The 18,039-nt window shown below is 44.1% G+C and overlaps 2 protein-coding genes across 4 annotated transcripts; one reads left to right on the top strand and one right to left on the bottom strand.

Moving 5' to 3' along the window:
* Nucleotides 1-237: 237 nt before the first annotated feature.
* Nucleotides 238-10,539, bottom strand: pgap4 (post-GPI attachment to proteins GalNAc transferase 4). 3 transcript variants are annotated; one of them, XR_014569304.1, is made up of 8 exons: nucleotides 10,501-10,539; nucleotides 8,360-8,543; nucleotides 7,568-7,771; nucleotides 6,960-7,140; nucleotides 5,295-5,365; nucleotides 3,216-3,463; nucleotides 878-1,494; nucleotides 238-791 (listed from the first exon to the last, which is right to left on the bottom strand). XR_014569304.1 is itself a non-coding variant. In XM_083766003.1 (8 exons), the coding sequence occupies exons 1-8, from the start codon at nucleotides 10,527-10,529 to the stop codon at nucleotides 1,122-1,124; spliced, it is 1,260 nt and encodes a 419-aa protein (XP_083622129.1). In that variant the 5' UTR covers nucleotides 10,530-10,539; the 3' UTR covers nucleotides 238-1,121. The 3 variants fall into 3 exon arrangements, 2 of the variants coding, with proteins under 2 accessions (XP_083622129.1, XP_083622130.1); XM_083766003.1 differs by having other exon boundaries at nucleotides 238-1,130; nucleotides 1,161-1,494; XM_083766004.1 differs by adding an exon at nucleotides 3,156-3,211 and having other exon boundaries at nucleotides 238-1,494; nucleotides 3,272-3,463.
* Nucleotides 10,540-13,094: 2,555 nt separating this feature from the next.
* LOC310859459 (myelin and lymphocyte protein-like) lies at nucleotides 13,095-16,613 on the top strand (the record flags this gene model as incomplete). Its single annotated transcript, XM_083766009.1, has 4 exons — nucleotides 13,095-13,163; nucleotides 14,525-14,692; nucleotides 16,123-16,248; nucleotides 16,539-16,613. The coding sequence occupies 4 exons, from the start codon at nucleotides 13,095-13,097 to the stop codon at nucleotides 16,611-16,613; spliced, it is 438 nt and encodes a 145-aa protein (XP_083622135.1).
* Between the last annotated feature and the right edge of the window lie 1,426 nt (nucleotides 16,614-18,039).

Raw genomic sequence — 18,039 nt, 5'->3', positions numbered from 1 at the left:
TTCCCAGGGATGAGCTGCATGTATATCTACCGAAGGAGTCCCCTCGGAGTCTACCGTTAACGATGTACAGACCCAGTGAGCGACAGAGTTGTAGTAGTTGTGACCCATGTTTGTTTGTTGTTTTGTCGTGGTTGAATCTCGGGACACACACACACACACACACACACACACAGTAGTTGAAACAGCTGCTACATATAGTTCCTCCTGTCTCATGGAAACAACAACAAACGTCTGTCAGAATATCTTCAAATATTTAATTGATAAAAATTATGTTTTACAAAATGTACAGCAAGGAAATCTAGACACCTCATTGGCTTACAGCAAGTCACATTGAGTCTATGAGCACAACACACGCACGCAGGCACAAACACACGCACGCACGCACGCACACATGCACACACGCGCACACACACACACACACACACACACACACACACACACACACACACACACACACACACACACACACACACACACACACACACACACACACACACACAGCGGTGGTTCTGTCTCTCGAACTCAACAACAGTATAAAACATTTTAGTTGAATCGTTGCTTTTCAGTCTCAATGTAAACCTGTTCCCTAAAGACCTCCTGCAATGAACCATGGGAGGCCAGGTCACACAATCTGATGGGTAACCACATGCTGTGTAACACCAGGTCACACAATCTGATGGGTAACCACATGCTGTGTAACACCAGGTCTCACAATATGATGGGTAACCACATACTGTGTAACACCAGGTCTCACAATATGATGGGTAACCACATACTGTGTAACACCAGGTCTCACAATATGATGGGTAACCACATGCTGTGTAACACCAGGTCTCACAGTATATGATGGTTAACCACATACTGTGTAACACCGCACAATGCCCATTATAATTAGGTTTGATTGTAAACTAAATCATTAATGTAAATAATGGAGTAAAAAATTAACACAATTTATCGTGTCGTATCTCCTATCATAAGATCCTGGGTCTGGGAGGGTCCTATCATAAGATCCTGGGTCTGGGAGGGTCCCATCATAAGATACTGGGTCTGGGAGGGTCCTATCATAAGATCCTGGGTCTGGGAGGGTCCTATCATAAGATCCTGGGTCTGGGAGGGTCCCATCATAAGATACTGGGTCTGGGAGGGTCCTATCATAAGATCCTGGGTCTGGGAGGGTTGGAGCGGACAGAGGAAAAGGCTCCGATGTGCGTGACCAGGTTGGGCTCCAGGCTGTGCGCCGCGTGGTGGCGCCCCCTAGTGGTCAGCTGGTACAGCACCATGTCCTTGGCGCGGCCCTTCAGGCAGCTGGCGCGCTCCAGGTGTGATGTCACGATGTGGGAGGAGTTAAAGGGGAACAGCATGGCGGGCGTGCAGCACTCCGTGGCGGGAGAGATGGAGTAGAGCTGAGCACTGAGCCTCCGAGCCTCCAGGAGGTAGTGTCTCCCCGCCAGCTCCGCTACTGCCATGGTGTAGAGGCTGAAGAACAGCAGGTTACTGAAACACAGACACCATATATGGATATAATGAGTTACTGAAACACAGACATGACCATATATGGATATAATGAGTTACTGAAACACAGACATGACCATATATGGATATAATGAGTTACTGAAACACAGACAACACCATATATGGATATAATGAGTTACTGTAACGCAGACAACACCATATATGGATATAATGAGTTACTGTAACGCAGACAACACCATATATGGATATAATGAGTTACTGTAACACAGACAACACCATATATGGATATAATTAGTTACTGTAACGCAGACAACACCATATGTGGATATAATGAGTTACTGTAACGCAGACAACACCATATATGGATATAATGATACTGAAACACAGACAACACCATATATGGGTATAATGAGTTACTGTAACACCATATATGGATATAATGAGTTTCTGAAACACAGACAACACCATATATGGGTATAATGAGTTACTGTAACACCATATATGGATATAATGAGTTACTGAAACACAGACAACACCATATATGGGTATAATGAGTTACTGTAACACATGTGACAATTGCACATAATGATATTGTATTTATGCACGTAATAATATTGTATTATCTGCTTGATCTATGCATGTCCTTATATATGTGTGATATGGGGGCATGTAGAAAACTGTGAACCGGCTTTTAAGTCCATATGAACATTCCTAGCTCACATGAGAGGTAACAGGTCTGATTGAATGTCACCCAACTTTATTAATAGAGGAAGTGACACAGGAGGGAGGGGGAACAAACAAATCCAGGTACCTGGGTGAACAGGACAGAGAGGAGCTCCGTGGCGCCAGATAGGCCTACCGTTTAAATCACTGCACTAAAGTGTTAATGTGTAGTATCTGCAGCCGAGATAAAGGACGTTTGACTTAGTGGAGCCAGCGAAAACAGGAACACGCAAGCCCGTTGCTGTCGTTGGATCACGGTCGTTTGGAACCGCACCCGAGACTGACAGACGTCTCTTCTGGTGAGATCATTCCAAACATTGTCCTTGTTGGATTATAATAAGGGGTACCCCAAACGCTCGCTACGCCGTCGGAAGCGGACTCTTCATGCTGTGTGGATTATAGGAACTTTAAGAGACTATAGTGTGCGTGCACGCGGAGAGGAGGACCGACGCGAGTCGCGCGACTGCTATTTTGTTTATTTGAACTTGTTTATTGTTTATATATGATGTTGTGATCCTGAGGGGTTCCTGGGACTCATTTGGGTTTGGAGGGGGTTTGAGTAGTGTTTGACTTCTGTCTTTTCTGTTGTGTAAACTGTGTACGTATTGATTGCCATTCTGTTTGCTCAACACCATTGCGTGGCTTCTATATAAAATACCACAGAGTTAACCCGACGATCCTGCTGTTTTATTCCTTTAGCAATGATTATCCTTTCAGTGGAAAAGGCCGATTGTTACACACAGACATGACCATATATGGATATAATGTTGCTGCCATGGTGTAGAGACACAGTAACTCCTCAATGTCAAATAGTTTCTTTAATGACAAGATGAAGAAGCCCTGCAGTACAAACATACAGTCATAGTCATAGCATGGTTAGCATAGCCCCTAGCACCTACCTGGGACACAGTGTAACGCGAGGTACTGTTAGCATGGTTAGCATAGCCCCTAGCACCTACCTGGGACACAGTGTAACGCAAGGTACTGTTAGCATGGTTAGCGTAGCTCCTAGCACCTACCTGGGACACAGTGTGACAGTGGGTACTGTTAGCATGGTTAGCGTAGCTCCTAGCACCCCGGCTCCCAGCCACTCCGCCAGCCTGTAGGGCTCGGGGTTCCAGTAGCGCTGCAGTCTCTCAGGATGGTACAGCTTCACGTAGACGCTGCTACGACTGAACCGCCGGGACAGGATGTTCCGGATGACCGGCAGGAAGTCCTCTCTGGGCAGGGCGTCGTCCTCTAGCACCACCATGTGGCGAGGATGAACCTGTACATGTTAAACACACATTAAACCCTCTATAGGGTCCACCAAAATCTCCCGGAGGGGGGCGTTAACATATGTGTCACGTGGTAGCGGCCGCCATGTTGGCAGGCATTTCTGCTTTGTTTACAGTCAGCGACCATCCGTGTGCGTTCTAATTTTTAAACACCAGAGGGAGTTCAACGCGCTCGTTCCTGGCGACAACACAGTGAGCCAACACCAGGATGGAAAGAAAAAACGTCGGCCTCGACATACCTTACAAGGACAAGCATTAAATGTAGTCGCATTAGTGGTGGTAGAAGATCGAATCCTCTGTTCAGTCAGTGTGTTCATAGGGGTCGAGACCGTCAATATCCTTGATTTTGTTGAGGTAACGCTCCTTTTCCTCAAAGTCAAGCTTGTCCTTGTAAGCAAGGTATGTCGAGGCCGACGTTTTTTCTTTCCATCCTGGTGTTGGCTCACTGAGATTTTGGCAGACCCTATAGAGTGTCACAGCCCCGCCCCCTCGAGAGACCCGTAAAATAATTCCCTGTTAATTTTCCTCATAAGACTTTTCAAAAAGTATTTATTTAAAGCCGTTTACGCCGCGGACAAAGACAACTAGAGTTGTGACAAATCATGACAATAAACACAATGTTTTGGGACGATCCAATCCTACTATAAATGCGCCCCGTCTCTGCGTACGTGCGTGTGTGCGTACGTGTGTGCGTACGTGTGTGTACGGTTGTAATGCACGTAACTGGAGAACCGTTCGCCCCACCGACTTCACATTCGACACACGCGCTCCACACCCCCACAGGGAGTGCAGTGCCCAGATTTTCTTTTAAAGCAGGCCTGAAAACGTTCCTGTTTCGGTAGGCATTCTCGTGTTAAATTGTTGTCTTTTTTTTTGCACTTGATTCCCTTTGATAACCCTATTTTAACCTGGGATTGATTATATGTTTTAACCATGTAGCACTCTGAGATTCCCTGTGAATGAATGGTTCTCCAGGACCACTACAAAAGGCTCTGGTGTGCCAGTGGGCCTAATGAGGCCAACTCCTTTCACCTGGCCAGGCTCTGCCAGTGGGCCTAATGAGGCCAACTCCTTTCACCTGGGCCAGGCTCTGCCAGTGGGCCTAATGAGGCCAACTCCTTTCACCTGGTCAGGCTCTGCCAGTGGGCCTAATGAGGCCAACTCCTTTCACCTGGGCCAGGCTCTGCCAGTGGGCCTAATGAGGCCAACTCCTTTCATCTGGTCAGGCACTGCCAGTGGGCCTAATGAGGCCAAATCCTTTCACCTGGTCAGGCTCTGCCAGTGGGCCTAATGAGGCCAACTCCTTTCACCTGTGCAATTTCCAGCCTCTGCCTCAGCCAATTGAGGTTCAACCAATCAGGCTCTGCCAGTGGGCACAGGCACACACACAGATCTCCATGTGGGACACCGGCTGACAGTTAAAACGGGTGCTGTGACAACGTAGTTCATTAGGTTCCCATTATCGTTCTTAGAAAGAATTAGAAAGAAGAAAAAAAGGCAGGTTTACAACACTTTTTGTTTTGTTTATCTTCTTTCTAATTATTTGATCGGCCCAAAACATTGTGTAAAAACAATATGAATTAGTTTTTACAACGAGGTATAGATTGTAACGATATTTACCCAAATGGTTAGTATTCAACCTTGCTTTGAGTTGCTTAGTGGATTGGATGATTGCACACTTTAAATTAAAGTAAGCAGTAAGTAAAGGAAAAGAGACAACACGGATTGGCCATTTGTGGAGACAATAATACTGATACTAATACTATTACTAATACTAATACTAATACTAATACTAATACTAATACTAATAATAATTCTCACCAGCTCCCAGCCTCTCTTCAGACAGAACACATAATCTCTCTTCTCCTTCTCAAAGATGTTGACTCCTCCTCCTGCAACATTTAAATCAAAATTATCAATTTGAAGCATTATGAAAAGTCATACATTTTAATAAAAGATAAAGGCCATAAATTGATTTAAATAAATGTGTTGGCACATTTTTGTTTCCCCGAAATAATTGTGTACAAACTGTGAAATTATCAGATCTACAAGACGAATCAAAATATATAACATTATAACAAAAATACAATTATTTTGTGTCATTCTGTTGATATATGAAAAGCAACGTTCTTACAACTAAACCATGTTGTATATAATATGGAACATAAGCTACTGTGAAGCTGTTAAACTAAACAGTGTTGTATATAGAATGAATTATTATTCATTATAATAATTACTATAATATGGAACATAAGCTACTGTGAAGCTGTTCACTAAAACGTTTACCTGACTTTGCTACGACAGTGAAAACCTGCACATGTACACATGGTACTATTTCTATCACTCTTTATTCCATCTCTTTGTTTGCTGTGCTGCTGAACCGGGGTGCATACTTAGTTTAGACTAGTCATTGGTTAGACATGGGTTAAGGTTAGGTTTAGGTGTGCTGCCCCGTGGGAGGTTAGGTTTAGGGTGAGGGTTTAGGGTCCATACTTAGTTTAGACTAGTCATTGGTTAGACATGGGTTAAGGTTAGGTTTAGGTGTGCTGCCCCGTGGGAGGTTAGGTTTAGGGTGAGGGTTTAGGGTCCATACTTAGTTTAGACTAGTCATTGGTTAGACATGGGTTAAGGTTAGGTTTAGGTGTGCTGCCCCGTGGGAGGTGGGGTGCATACTTAGTTTAGACTAGTCATTGGTTAGACATGGGTTAAGGTTAGGTTTAGGTGTGCTGCCCCGTGGGAGGTGGGGTGCATACTTAGTTTAGACTAGTCATTGGTTAGACATGGGTTAAGGTTAGGTTTAGGTGTGCTGCCCCGTGGGAGGTGGGGCGCATACTTAGTTTAGACTAGTCTTTGTTTAGACATGGGTTAAGGTTAGGTTTAGGTGTGCTGCCCTGTGGGAGGTTAGGGTTAGGGTGAGGGTTTGCGATAGGTTGTAGTTGTAGGACTAATGACTGGTCTAACCAATGACTAGTCTAAACCAAAAACTGTCTAAACTAAGTACTGCACCCCAAATATCGTCCCATATTTAGATCTGAGGACGATTCTACAAATGCCTTCTAAATACAGTTTTTTGAAAAAACCTGTTTCTATATCAGTGGTGCTCAACCTATTTCATGTCAAGGACCCCCAGAATTATCTGTATGTGTCCGCCGACCCCCATCTGATAATATGTAGTTCTCCAGGGACCCCCCAGAAGCAAAGATTTGAGTAAAAAACTCGGTGCCGTTTTTTTAAAAATCGTGAAAATGTGGCGCAAATCTCTGAATACAGTATATATTATTTCAGAACGAATGTTTTTAACTCAAATGAGTTTGTAGATCTGCTATTTTTCAATAGCTAAAAGTATAACTTAGGGCCCAGAATGTGTTAAATCCCTGCGCGCCCAGCATAATTTGGAACCACTAAATCGTTCAGCTTTATTTGCCGATAGCGATATTGAGCGATAACCTGTAAACCTGTCGGTCCGACAGCCAAATGTTTCCTGACCTGCGATCTTGCGGCGCTCCTCCGGGGACGGCCGCACCACGCGGAACCACCGCTCCAGCAGCGCGGCGTCCTCGTTGCCCAGGGGACCGCTTTCCACGTCACACACCAGCACCTCCGCGCAGCCCCTGTTCGCGTCCCCCCGCTGGCAGTCAGCCAGCAGGCCCGCGAGACGCTGCATCACCTGTGGAGGGCGCCACTTCACCACTTTAATACACTATGAAAACCTATTCGTAACGGATTAACGAAGCCTGAAAGCCAAACAGAAACTTGACTAAAACTTTAATAGCGTTTTTTTTTCTTTTTTTTGAGCGACAATCAAGAACGGTGATACGGCACTACACGAGGACCCCCTGCGTCACGCTGACGAAGGCCGCACAGGCCGAAACGCGTTCCTTATCAACATCAGAGGTAAATACATTCATATGAAAAGGACATACATAATGGGTGCTGGCATTTTCTTCATTTCAACTTGTATATTCGAGGCTTGCACCGTAAGAACTTTATTCTAAGGGACTGGACCCCCCCCCCCCCCTCAGACTCAGAATATTTTTTCGGGACCCCCCCCTCACCTTCCCCCATCACCCCCCCTCACCCCCCCCGTCACCTACCTGCAGCAGATAGTGGAAGTCCCGCCCCTCGCCAGTCCGCCTCGCCGTCACCACGGTGACCAATAGCTCAGGCTCTGCAGGATGGGGCGGGGCTTGGGGATCGGGAGGCGGGGCCTGGGGATCAGGAGGCGGAGCCTGGGGATCAGGAGGCGGGGTTCTGGTGGTCCAATAGCGTAGAGCCTCCTGTCCTCTCTGGAAGCTGTCCTGAACATTATAGAGAAAGCAATTATTTTAACTCTTTGTGTGCCGACCACTAGATGCTGGCTCCTCCCACATGGTCCGACCACTAGATGCTGGCTCCTCCCACATGGTCCGACCACTAGATGCTGGCTCCTCCCACACGGTCCGACCACTAGATGCTGGCTCCTCCCACACGGTCCGACCACTAGATGCTGGCTCCTCCCACACAGTCCGACCACTAGATGCTGGCTCCTCCCACACGGTCCTATGTTAACGCTTTGTGTTCCGACCACTAGATGCTGGCTCCTCCCACATGGTCCTATGTTAATGCAAGTGGATGGAGGAGAAATCTAGTGACGTCTCTATTCATATATAATCTAAGACCCTGACGTGAAAAGGGTTGAACCCACCTGCAGTGTGACCTTTGACCTCATAGAGTCCAGTGAACTGACCTTTGATCTCACAGTGTCCAGTATTAACTGACCTGCAGTGTGACCTTCGACCTCTCACCTGCAGTGTGACATTCGACCTCTCACCTGCAGTGTGACCTTCGACCTCTCACCTACAGTGTGACCTTCGACCTCTCACCTGCAGTGACCTTCGACCTCTCACCTGCAGTGCGGCCTCGCTCATAGAGTCCAGGTAAACGGACTTGATGTAGTAATAGGAGTAGACCAGGCGGTGGCAGCAGAGGGGCAGCGCCACGCAGAACGTCACCAGCAGCAGAAGAAGAGCCCGTTGGAGGGTGGCGTTGGTGGCCCGGGAACAGCTCAGGAGCCGCGGGTTGAGCCACCGACTGGGGAGAGACATGGAGGGCTCTGTTGAGCACACGCACGCACCAGTGTTGTTTTCGTCGGCTAAAACTAAGACGAAGAATGTTCGTCGACTACCTATTTTCACTGACAAAAACAAATGGAAACTAAATGAAAACTAAGCTACGATGACTAAAACTAAGACTAAATATACTGAAAATTTCGTCGACAAATAAAAACTAGACTAAAATGTTAGGAAGGGACTAGTGGACAAGAGATCCAGTATAAGTCATTTTACACTTGGTTGCATGCTGAAAATAGCTGATCTACAAGCTCACAACGCGTCGTAAAAACACTCATTACGGCGGCATCAAGACCCGCCAAAATACATTTATAATACACAACATCTTATGACATTTAGTCGACTAAAACTAGACTAACACTAAGACATTCCAGGTGACTAAAATGTGACTAAAACTAAATGAAGTTTTAGTCCAAAGACTATGACTGAACTAAAATCGAAATTTGCTGCCAAAAACAACACTGACGCACGCACATATACCAAGTCCCCAGTCATCCAAAAGCTATGGTACCCAGACTGCCCAGAATGTCTGTGGTGTGTTCCCTCCAACATTCCATTTAATTTGTATAAATCAGATACAAAATAAAGAATTTGCTGATCAATTTTTTTTGTTTTAAACTCAAATGTAAAAATCCAGTCTAGGATGTTTTAATGTGGTTTAAAATGAATGATAATCGTGACGCTGTATTAACACACATACATCACTGAGGATACGTCCCAGGTGCATCCAGGCATGTATGTATTTTGTTTTAGTTCTTCTATTTATAGTGACTCATAGGAATAGACTACGTGACAACCAGGAATAGTCTGTTGACCACCGGAGAGACGGGTGGCAGCCGGAAAGTAGACGGCACCCGGGAGCAGTATGGGTTGGCGCCCCCAGCCTGCGTCTTCCGTGAGGAGGAAGCCCAACAAACTCACGGTGAGGCCTTTAGGAGGGCCATTCAAGCCTCAAGTGGAGCCTGCGGCACCACCAAGGGCAAGGTGGAGCCTGCGGAACCGTTGTGGTCCTTGAGGGGGTAACCGGGCTCTCCGGGGACCCCCAGGGCCCCAGGGGTCCTTGAGGGGGTAACCGGGCTCTCCGCTATAGGTTACTATAACATCCTATATCCTCACTCCCAATCTTCCGCCGTAGTCTGAAAACCCACCTCTTCAGACTCCATCATGGCCCGTAGCACTTGCCTCGCCCCCTTAGATAGAACTTTATGTAGACGTAGCATTTTATACAGACTTGCATTTTATGTAGTCATATCACTTATAGCATATATATATATATATATATATATATATATATATATAGTTTCATTATATAGATACTCCACTGTTCTTAGCTTACGCATGTTTCATGATAACTACTTTTTTGTTTTTATGTAGGCCTATGCTTTTTGGTTTTTGCTTATTGTAAATCGCTCTGGATTAAGAGCGTCTGATAAATGCCTAAATTGTATATCTCCTATATTTGAGCAGATCTACAAGCTCTCAATGCCGGCCTGTGAGTCTAACTGTAATGTTACCATTATTGTACAGAGTGTGAGCTTGTAGATCTGCTTTCCAAACCTTATATTATTATTATTATTACATTTATAATAATAATAATAATAATAATAATAATAATAATAATAATTATTATTTAGTAAAGATGATCAGCTTTGAGTATTTCATCAAACAGGATTAAAATGATGTGTTAATCCGTTTTAATTCGATCCGTTTTAATCTATTTTAAAGCATTTAATCCGTTTAATAATGTGAACTTCCTCATAATGTTCTGATAACTTCACAACAACATGATTATTATGAATAAATAAATACAACAACGGATCAAAGCTATCGATCACCACGTGTAATCAATAAGTAAAGACGTCATCATATCAAAGTGATTAAAGTATTTATGATTTTATAATAAAGGAAAATAAACTGACCATAAAAACAGCTTCTCTGCGGCGGCCATCAAACACCAAGCAGAGGGTTGCCAGGCCGTGTGAGAGAAACAAGCACTGCAGCCCTGAGGTCTGTGAAAACAAGACCAAAAGAAAACTATAGGCTGATTGAAAATAACAGATCTACAAGAAAGAAAGAAAGAAAGAAAGAAAGAAAGAAAGAAAGAAAGAAAGAAAGAAAGAAAGAAAGAAAGAAAGAAATATGATAAATGTGGAATACTTTTGAAACATTAAGTTAATACAAGTCTGGTATGAGGGTACCTGGCACAAAATATATTTTAAAGCCCAAATAAACAACTACACTTTAGAAACAAGTTGAACAAATCACGTGTATTGAGTTTGTGCTTGAAATGTACTGTAATTCTGCAAACTGTTAATACATATTTCAATCAATCAATCAAAACCCGCAACTGCCAATATTTACAAAGTCGCCTATAATAAGCGGACATGGCAACACTGACATCAGCCCACGTTACCCTGGTAGAGGCGCAGTGCTCAGGGTTGCCAGATTATATGAGAGAAAGAAGCAGCCAGGTCTATAAAAACTAGCCTCGGAAACCCAGACGTTTTATTAAGCCCAAAAGAAGCCACTATATTTACTATAATGTCAAATTAGTTATCAACCTGTTGTGAGATTGTAGATCTGCTATCTTTAAAAAGATCTTGAAAAGCGAAAGAGAAATACTTTGGAATATATATTATTTGAAAGTTAAACATTTTTTCAGATGCTCTGCAGAAACATACATTAATTTGAAATACTATTATAGTGTATTTATTGCAGATAAATACATACATTTGTTAAGAATGAATGAATTATGAATAAATTACTTTATTTAAGTGTCATGCCATCGTGGCCCGTCCCTCATGGGATTATATGGCACCTTTTCAAACAGTTACAATAATTTGGTTATACACGTCTTTTTACACAGTAATGCTGATCGTCTACTCAACATGAGTACAACAAAACAAAAAACAAAGCAGCCCTTACATTGCTTTTTCCCCTTAAATTCAAGGCTTTTTCTAGATAGTTTTCCAATTTAAAAAAAATATTTTTCAAATGATGATCAAGATTTATTTGGAATGATTTGAGAACTGAGTTAAACAATGATTATGTTTTGTTTAGAAGCAAAATAACTACACTTTAAAAACAAGCCCCAAAAAGCCTATACTACACCACCAATATCTCCGACAGAAATACAAGCTCAGAATCGCTTATAATACGCAGAGATGGCAACACGGGCAGCACTGGGTTTACCGTAAATAACACAACTAGAGAGCAGACAAACAACACCTCCTGTGAACACCAGAGGGCGACATTAAACCTGGGAAAATAATGATTAGCCTTTCTAAAACTACAATGAATTGTTTTCTAAAACCACAAGTGTGGAACTATAGTGGACCTCTGGAGTGAGTGTGGAACTATAGTGGCCCTCTGGAGTGAGTGTGGAACTATAGTGGCCCTCTGGAGTGAGTGTGGAACTATAGTGGCCCTCTGGAGTGAGTGTGAAAAAATAGTGGTCCTCTGGAGTGAGTGTGAAATAATAGTGGTCCTCTGGAGTGAGTGTGAAATAATAGTGGTCCTCTGGAGTGAGTGTGAAATAATAGTGGCCCTTTGGAGTGAGTGTGAAATAAAGGTGGTCCTCTCCATCATTAAGTCTCCCCCCCCCCTGACCTATCCAATGTTTTGTATGGCCTCGACGACCTTACAGGCGTATGCAAAGACTCAAGTTATGTAACTTAGATAGCATTTTATGTATAGACACAGCACTATAGTGTATACTCATAGTTTCATATAGATTATGCCACTGTTAGACAGATGTTAGGTTCTTAGCTTACGGAGAATCTTTTATAATTTGACGTTGTTGTTCTCGCTGCCTTATACTGTAATGATGCATTATCAATAACATGTTGTTGTTCTTACTGTAAGTCACTCTGGATTAAGAGCGTCTGATAAATGACTAAATTGTTGTCATAGTAACGTCTTTCAACTGACTGACAGCCTGTATGACTTCAATGGAGGGGGGGGGGGGTATCACCTTTCACCCCCCTTAGAGTAAACACCACACCTCTGTCATGCGTGTGTGCGTGCGTGTGTATCTGGTGTGTCATTCTCTTCAGTCCAACAGCCAAGAGCACATCATGTGTGTTAGGGAGCAGGGTTCACAGTGTACAGGGTTGTAACATCATGTGTGTTAGGGACCAGGGTTTACAGTTGTAACATCATGTGTTTACATTGTGTTTACGTCGCCGCGCTGAGGAACTGATGAGAAAACTACTTTGGACCCAGAGGACTTTTATAGATTTAATTTATATATTTAAACATTTAATTTATACAATTTAATAGCAGTTTAGTTTGTTTATATATATATATGCATTTATACAGGATTTAGTTTAATTTATATTCATACATTCATAGTTTAGTTTGGTTTCATTCATTCACTGACCAAACAACACAACATTTTGCCTGCTACTTATTTTTCAGTTTTGTTCGCCTTCACTTTTTTAGACAGACAGACAGACAGACAGACAGACAGACAGACAGACAGACAGACATGGCCACCAACAACACAGAAACCATGGCCAGCCTGCCGAGTGGATGTGGAATCTGTAGAACTTTACCTGATATCCTCTACCTCCCTGAACTGGTAATACTACTAATACTACTACTATATAACTGTTGATTATACTGTTGATTATACCGTTAATACTGTTAATTATAGGCCTGCTGTTAATCTGTACAACTTTACCTGATATCCTCTACCTCCCTGAACTGGTAATACTAGGCTACTAATACTACTAATACTATACTGTTGATTATACTGTTAGAATACTGTTAAATATACTGTTAATCATCATCATCATACTATCATCATCATACTATAATTCTAACAATGTCTGAGTGTGTGTCTGTGTGTCTGTCAGAAACACTGCCGTAACTCCTTACTGCCTGCACCAATCACTCCCACTCCCACTCCCAGGGCGTAACGAAGCCCTTTTTTCGATTTGACACATTAATGATTATTAATTAATTGATTAGTCAATTACAAACGCACCCGGGCGCAGTACCCCCCACGTCCACAAGGGGGGGGGGGGCAAATATCTCACAACGGGTAAGGGCTAGTCTGTACAACTTTACCTGATATCCTCTACCTCCCTGAACTGGTAAGATCTAGTCTTAGTACTAAATAAAATATAAAATTAAATATAATTAAATATAATGTCAATTATTACAATGTTCAGAATGTCAAATATATCAAACCTGCCTGCGATGTTTAAATGCAAATAATAATAATATTCCCATGTGAAAGATACGTTGATTTATCTCTATTTCAGCTGGAATTATTTTGTCCGTGTGTGCATGTACACTCTCAGAGTTACAGACCTGTAAGGGTCCGTTTGGTTCCATGTGTTCCAGGGCGGCTGTGGCTCAGGAGGTAGAGCAGGTCGTCCAATGATCCCTGGGTCGGCTCCTCCTGTCCACATGTCGAAGTGTCCTTGGGCAAGACACTGAATCCTACATTGCCTCCAATGAGTCGGTTGGTGTGAGCTCGCCACCATTGGTGTGTCAATGTGGGAAGTGAGGACGCTGGCGTCGACTGTTCGCCGCTTCACCTCCCAATGTATGAATGAATGAACCTTCACCTCCCAGTGTATGAATGAATGAACCTTCACCTCCCAATGTATGAATGAATGAACCATTGTAAACCGCTTTGAGCACTTGGAAAACCGCTATAAAAATGCAATTCATTAGGTGTTCGGGGGTCTCGTATGGATCCTGGTAGCCTGTACCTATGTGTTTCCGTGGTAACAGTGATGTTTACTATATTGTGTTCCAGGTGTTCGGGGGTCTCGTATGGATCCTGGTCACCTGTACCTATGTGTTTCCATGGTAACAGTGATGTTTACTATAATGTGTTCCAGGTGTTCGGGGGCCTCGTATGGATCCTGGTCGCCTGTACCTATGTGTTTCCATGGTAACAGTGATGTTTACTATAATGTGTTCCAGGTGTTCGGGGGCCTCGTATGGATTCTGGTCGCCTGTACCTACGTCCTTCCTCCCAACCCTCAGGGCTGGGTGATGTTCGTGTCGGTGTTCTGCTTCGTGATGACCTTCATCTGGACGATGGTGTTCGCCTGCGGAGGACACAAGAACAGCCGCGGCTGGGCCACCGCCGTGAGTGTGGTGACATCACTTCCTCTTCCTCTTTGTGCCTTTTTCCTCCCCAATTTAGTCGTTAATGCCAATTAATTCCTCCAGACGCACGTCTTTGATGTCACATAGTGAGGAGCCCCCACCGGGAGGACGTACTGTTGTCTCCGATACTGACTCACCTGCCAGTGAGGAGCCCCCACCGGGAGGACATACTGTTGTATCTATTTGATGTCACATAGTGAGGAGCCCCCACCGGGAGGACGTACTGTTGTCTCCGATACTGACTCACCTGCCAGTGAGGAGCCCCCACCGGGAGGACATACTGTTGTATCTATACTGACTCACCTGTCAGTGAGGAGCCCCCACCGGGAGGACATACTGTTGTATCTATACTGACTCACCTGTCAGTGAGGAGCCCCCACCGGGAGGACATACTGTTGTATCTATACTGACTCACCTGTCAGTGAGGAGCCCCCACCGGGAGGACATACTGTTGTATCTATACTGACTCACCTGTCAGTGAGGAGCCCCCACCGGGAGGACATACTGTTGTATCTATAGCGACTCACCTGCCAGTGAGGATGTTTTTCACCCAGTGTCAATTGTCTAATGTAATCCTGGGTGCTACACTTCCTCTTCCAACCTGGGGAGAGCAGCGGACTGAGCTCATGCCTCCTTATATGCATGAGGAGGCCGGGTGCGCACTCGGGACCACTTGGCAGATGTTGTGGTAGTGTGAACGATGAGTAGGCCTACCGTTCCCGGGAGCGGATCGATAAACCGTCCCCGGGACCACACCGTCTCTGGACCGTTGAAGTGTATTCAGATACGAATCGTTCCAATGTGAATACATGCGTATCTAAAGAAGGAAGTGGACTGATTTTTTTAGAACATAATCTCTAGTCGACGAGCCAAGCGTCAACAAAAACACTGGTGTTACGCTGCATGACGCGTAACACCAGCGCATTTCTCAATGCTGCCCGTCTCCTTTTGAATCGCGCTGATCTTATTCTGCGGACTACACGTGGCTCTTGGGGTTTGCTTGGCATTGTCTCCAAAGTAAAACAATAATAACGCTGAAGTAGAATCCATAGCAAACTAATCAAACACGACACTGGAGCACAGAACTGACTGACAGAGCGAATAGCACACTCGCATATAGGGTTCAGGCACTGCACTCCCTGAATGTGAAGTCGGTGGGTCAAACGGTTCACGAGTTACGTGCATTACAACTGCACACACACACACACACACACACACACACACACACACACGGAGAGACGTGGCACATTTAAAGTAGGACATGATGTGTTTTATATTTACAGGACTTCATATAACAAGGCAACGCAGCATTCCTCTACCTCAGTACTTCAGTATAGTGTACATGATGTATTTATATAGTGTATATGAGGTGTATATAATGAATATATAATGTGTATTTATGTTTACAGGACTTCATATACCACGGCATCGCAGCGTTCTTCTACCTCAGCGCGTCAGTAGCTTTGGCCAAAGTGACGCTGGACATGAAACTTGTAACGGTCTTCCAGCTCTACCAACTGGACATCTCTGCTGTGGTGAGTGAGACAGACAGACAGACAGACAGACAGAGTTATTAGTGCAGCCGCGCCCGGCAGCCGGCGAAAAGTTCTCAACAGGCCCGAGATGTAAGGCCCGGCCCTACCCAAACCCTGTACACTCAAGAGACTGTCCCCGCTGCCACCCTTAGATCTCCATATATGGAGCTGACCTGTTCTGACATTCCATACGTTGATCTGACCTCATTGTATAATTAATTATAATATTATTGTATAATTATATTATAATAGATTTAGTATTAATTATATTATATGTCTTTGATCTGCAGGTGTTTTCTTACATAGCTACTCTTCTCTACTTCATCCACACCATCCTGTCAGCCATACGATGGAAGACCTTCTAACCTAGCAACCACCTAGCAACCACCTAGTAACCACACCATCCTGTCAGCCACACAATGGAAGACCTTCTGATGAACGAGATGTCGGACTAACGCTAGCATACAGGCTACTAGCATACAGGCTACTAGCATACAAGCTACTAGCATAGAGACTACTAGCATAAATTATACTAGCATAGAGGCTACTAGCATACATGATACTAGCATAGAGGCTACTAGCATACATGCTAGTAGCATACAGGCTAGCCTCTCGATCCTTACAATTTCACAATTTCACATTGTTATGTAGCAAGGTGCATAATGTTGGTTAGACATGATAACAGTCTGACAGGCATTAGTGACAACACCGTCGCCCGGCATGCACTGCTGGTTAAAACTAACCTGTGGCAGGTTACAACTAACCCTTTGCTTCCTGTTAGGTCAGGTTTAGGGTTGGGTTTTGGGTAGGGTGGGCTGGCGGGTTTAGTTTTGGTTGGGTTGGGCCGGGTGGGGGACTAATGCCTGTCAAGTACAACATTGCGTCATTTTTATTATTAAAGCTAAATTGTGTTTTTAATTTTGTATTGTAAGTGAAATACTTCACAATCCTCTGATGTGAAAATCTGCTTTTGTTTTACTAAAGTCTATGCTATTATTATGTTATGTTAAAGCTTATGGCTATTTTGTATTTTTATAAGAATCCCTAGATTAAATTGAAGGAAACAAAAAAGCTCTAATTGTTTAAATAGTATTTTATTTCGTACGGGTATAAAAGCTTTGATACTGGAAGCATTTTCTCTTTGAAGCGATTCAGTTCAAAGAACAATGAATAAATATCTGTTTTTAAATATCTTAAATAGAAAACGTTTCTCCAGGGATGTGATGCAATGTGTGGGTTAGGTTTAAAACAATGGAAGACAATCACATCAAATCAGAATGATCAGTAACCTAGTATAATAGTGTAAGTGCTCCTTACACTATTGTTGTAGTACCCCCCCCCCCCCCCCCCCCCCCATGCTATTCACCAGAGCTTGGAGGTCCACGCTATTCACCAGAGCTTGGAGGTCCACACTATTCACCAGAGCTTGGAGGTCCACATTCCACACTATTCACCAGAGCTTGGAGGTCCACGCTATTCACCAGAGCTTGGAGGTCCACATTCCACACTATTCACCAGAGCTTGGAGGTCCACGCTATTCACCAGAGCTTGGAGGTCCACATTCCACACTATTCACCAGAGCTTGGAGGTCCACGCTATTCACCAGAGCTTGGAGGTCCACATTCCACACTATTCACCAGAGCTTGGAGGTCCACGCTATTCACCAGAGCTTGGAGGTCCACATTCCACACTATTCACCAGAGCTTGGAGGTCCACACTATTCACCAGAGCTTGGAGGTCCACGCTATTCACCAGAGCTTGGAGGTCCACACTATTCACCAGAGCTTGGAG

Source organism: Protomyctophum parallelum (genome assembly GCF_964188405.1).
Source record: "Protomyctophum parallelum genome assembly, chromosome: 5".
In the NCBI taxonomy this organism is placed as follows: Eukaryota; Metazoa; Chordata; class Actinopteri; order Myctophiformes; family Myctophidae; genus Protomyctophum; species Protomyctophum parallelum.
The sequence above is the reverse complement of the archived record's forward strand: the minus strand, read 5'-3'. Positions and strand labels throughout refer to the sequence as shown.

Bases quoted from the DNA above. Each gene is read 5' to 3' on its own strand.
- pgap4 (XM_083766003.1), bottom strand. From the start codon at position 10,529: ATGGCCGCCGCAGAGAAGCTGTTTTTATG. The intron at 7,772-8,359 runs GTGAGAGGTCGA...TATAATGTTCAG, and splicing joins TGAGCGAGGCCGCACTGCAG to GACAGCTTCCAGAGAGGACA. The intron at 3,464-5,294 runs GTGAGAATTATT...TAACATGTACAG, and splicing joins TGAAGAGAGGCTGGGAGCTG to GTTCATCCTCGCCACATGGT.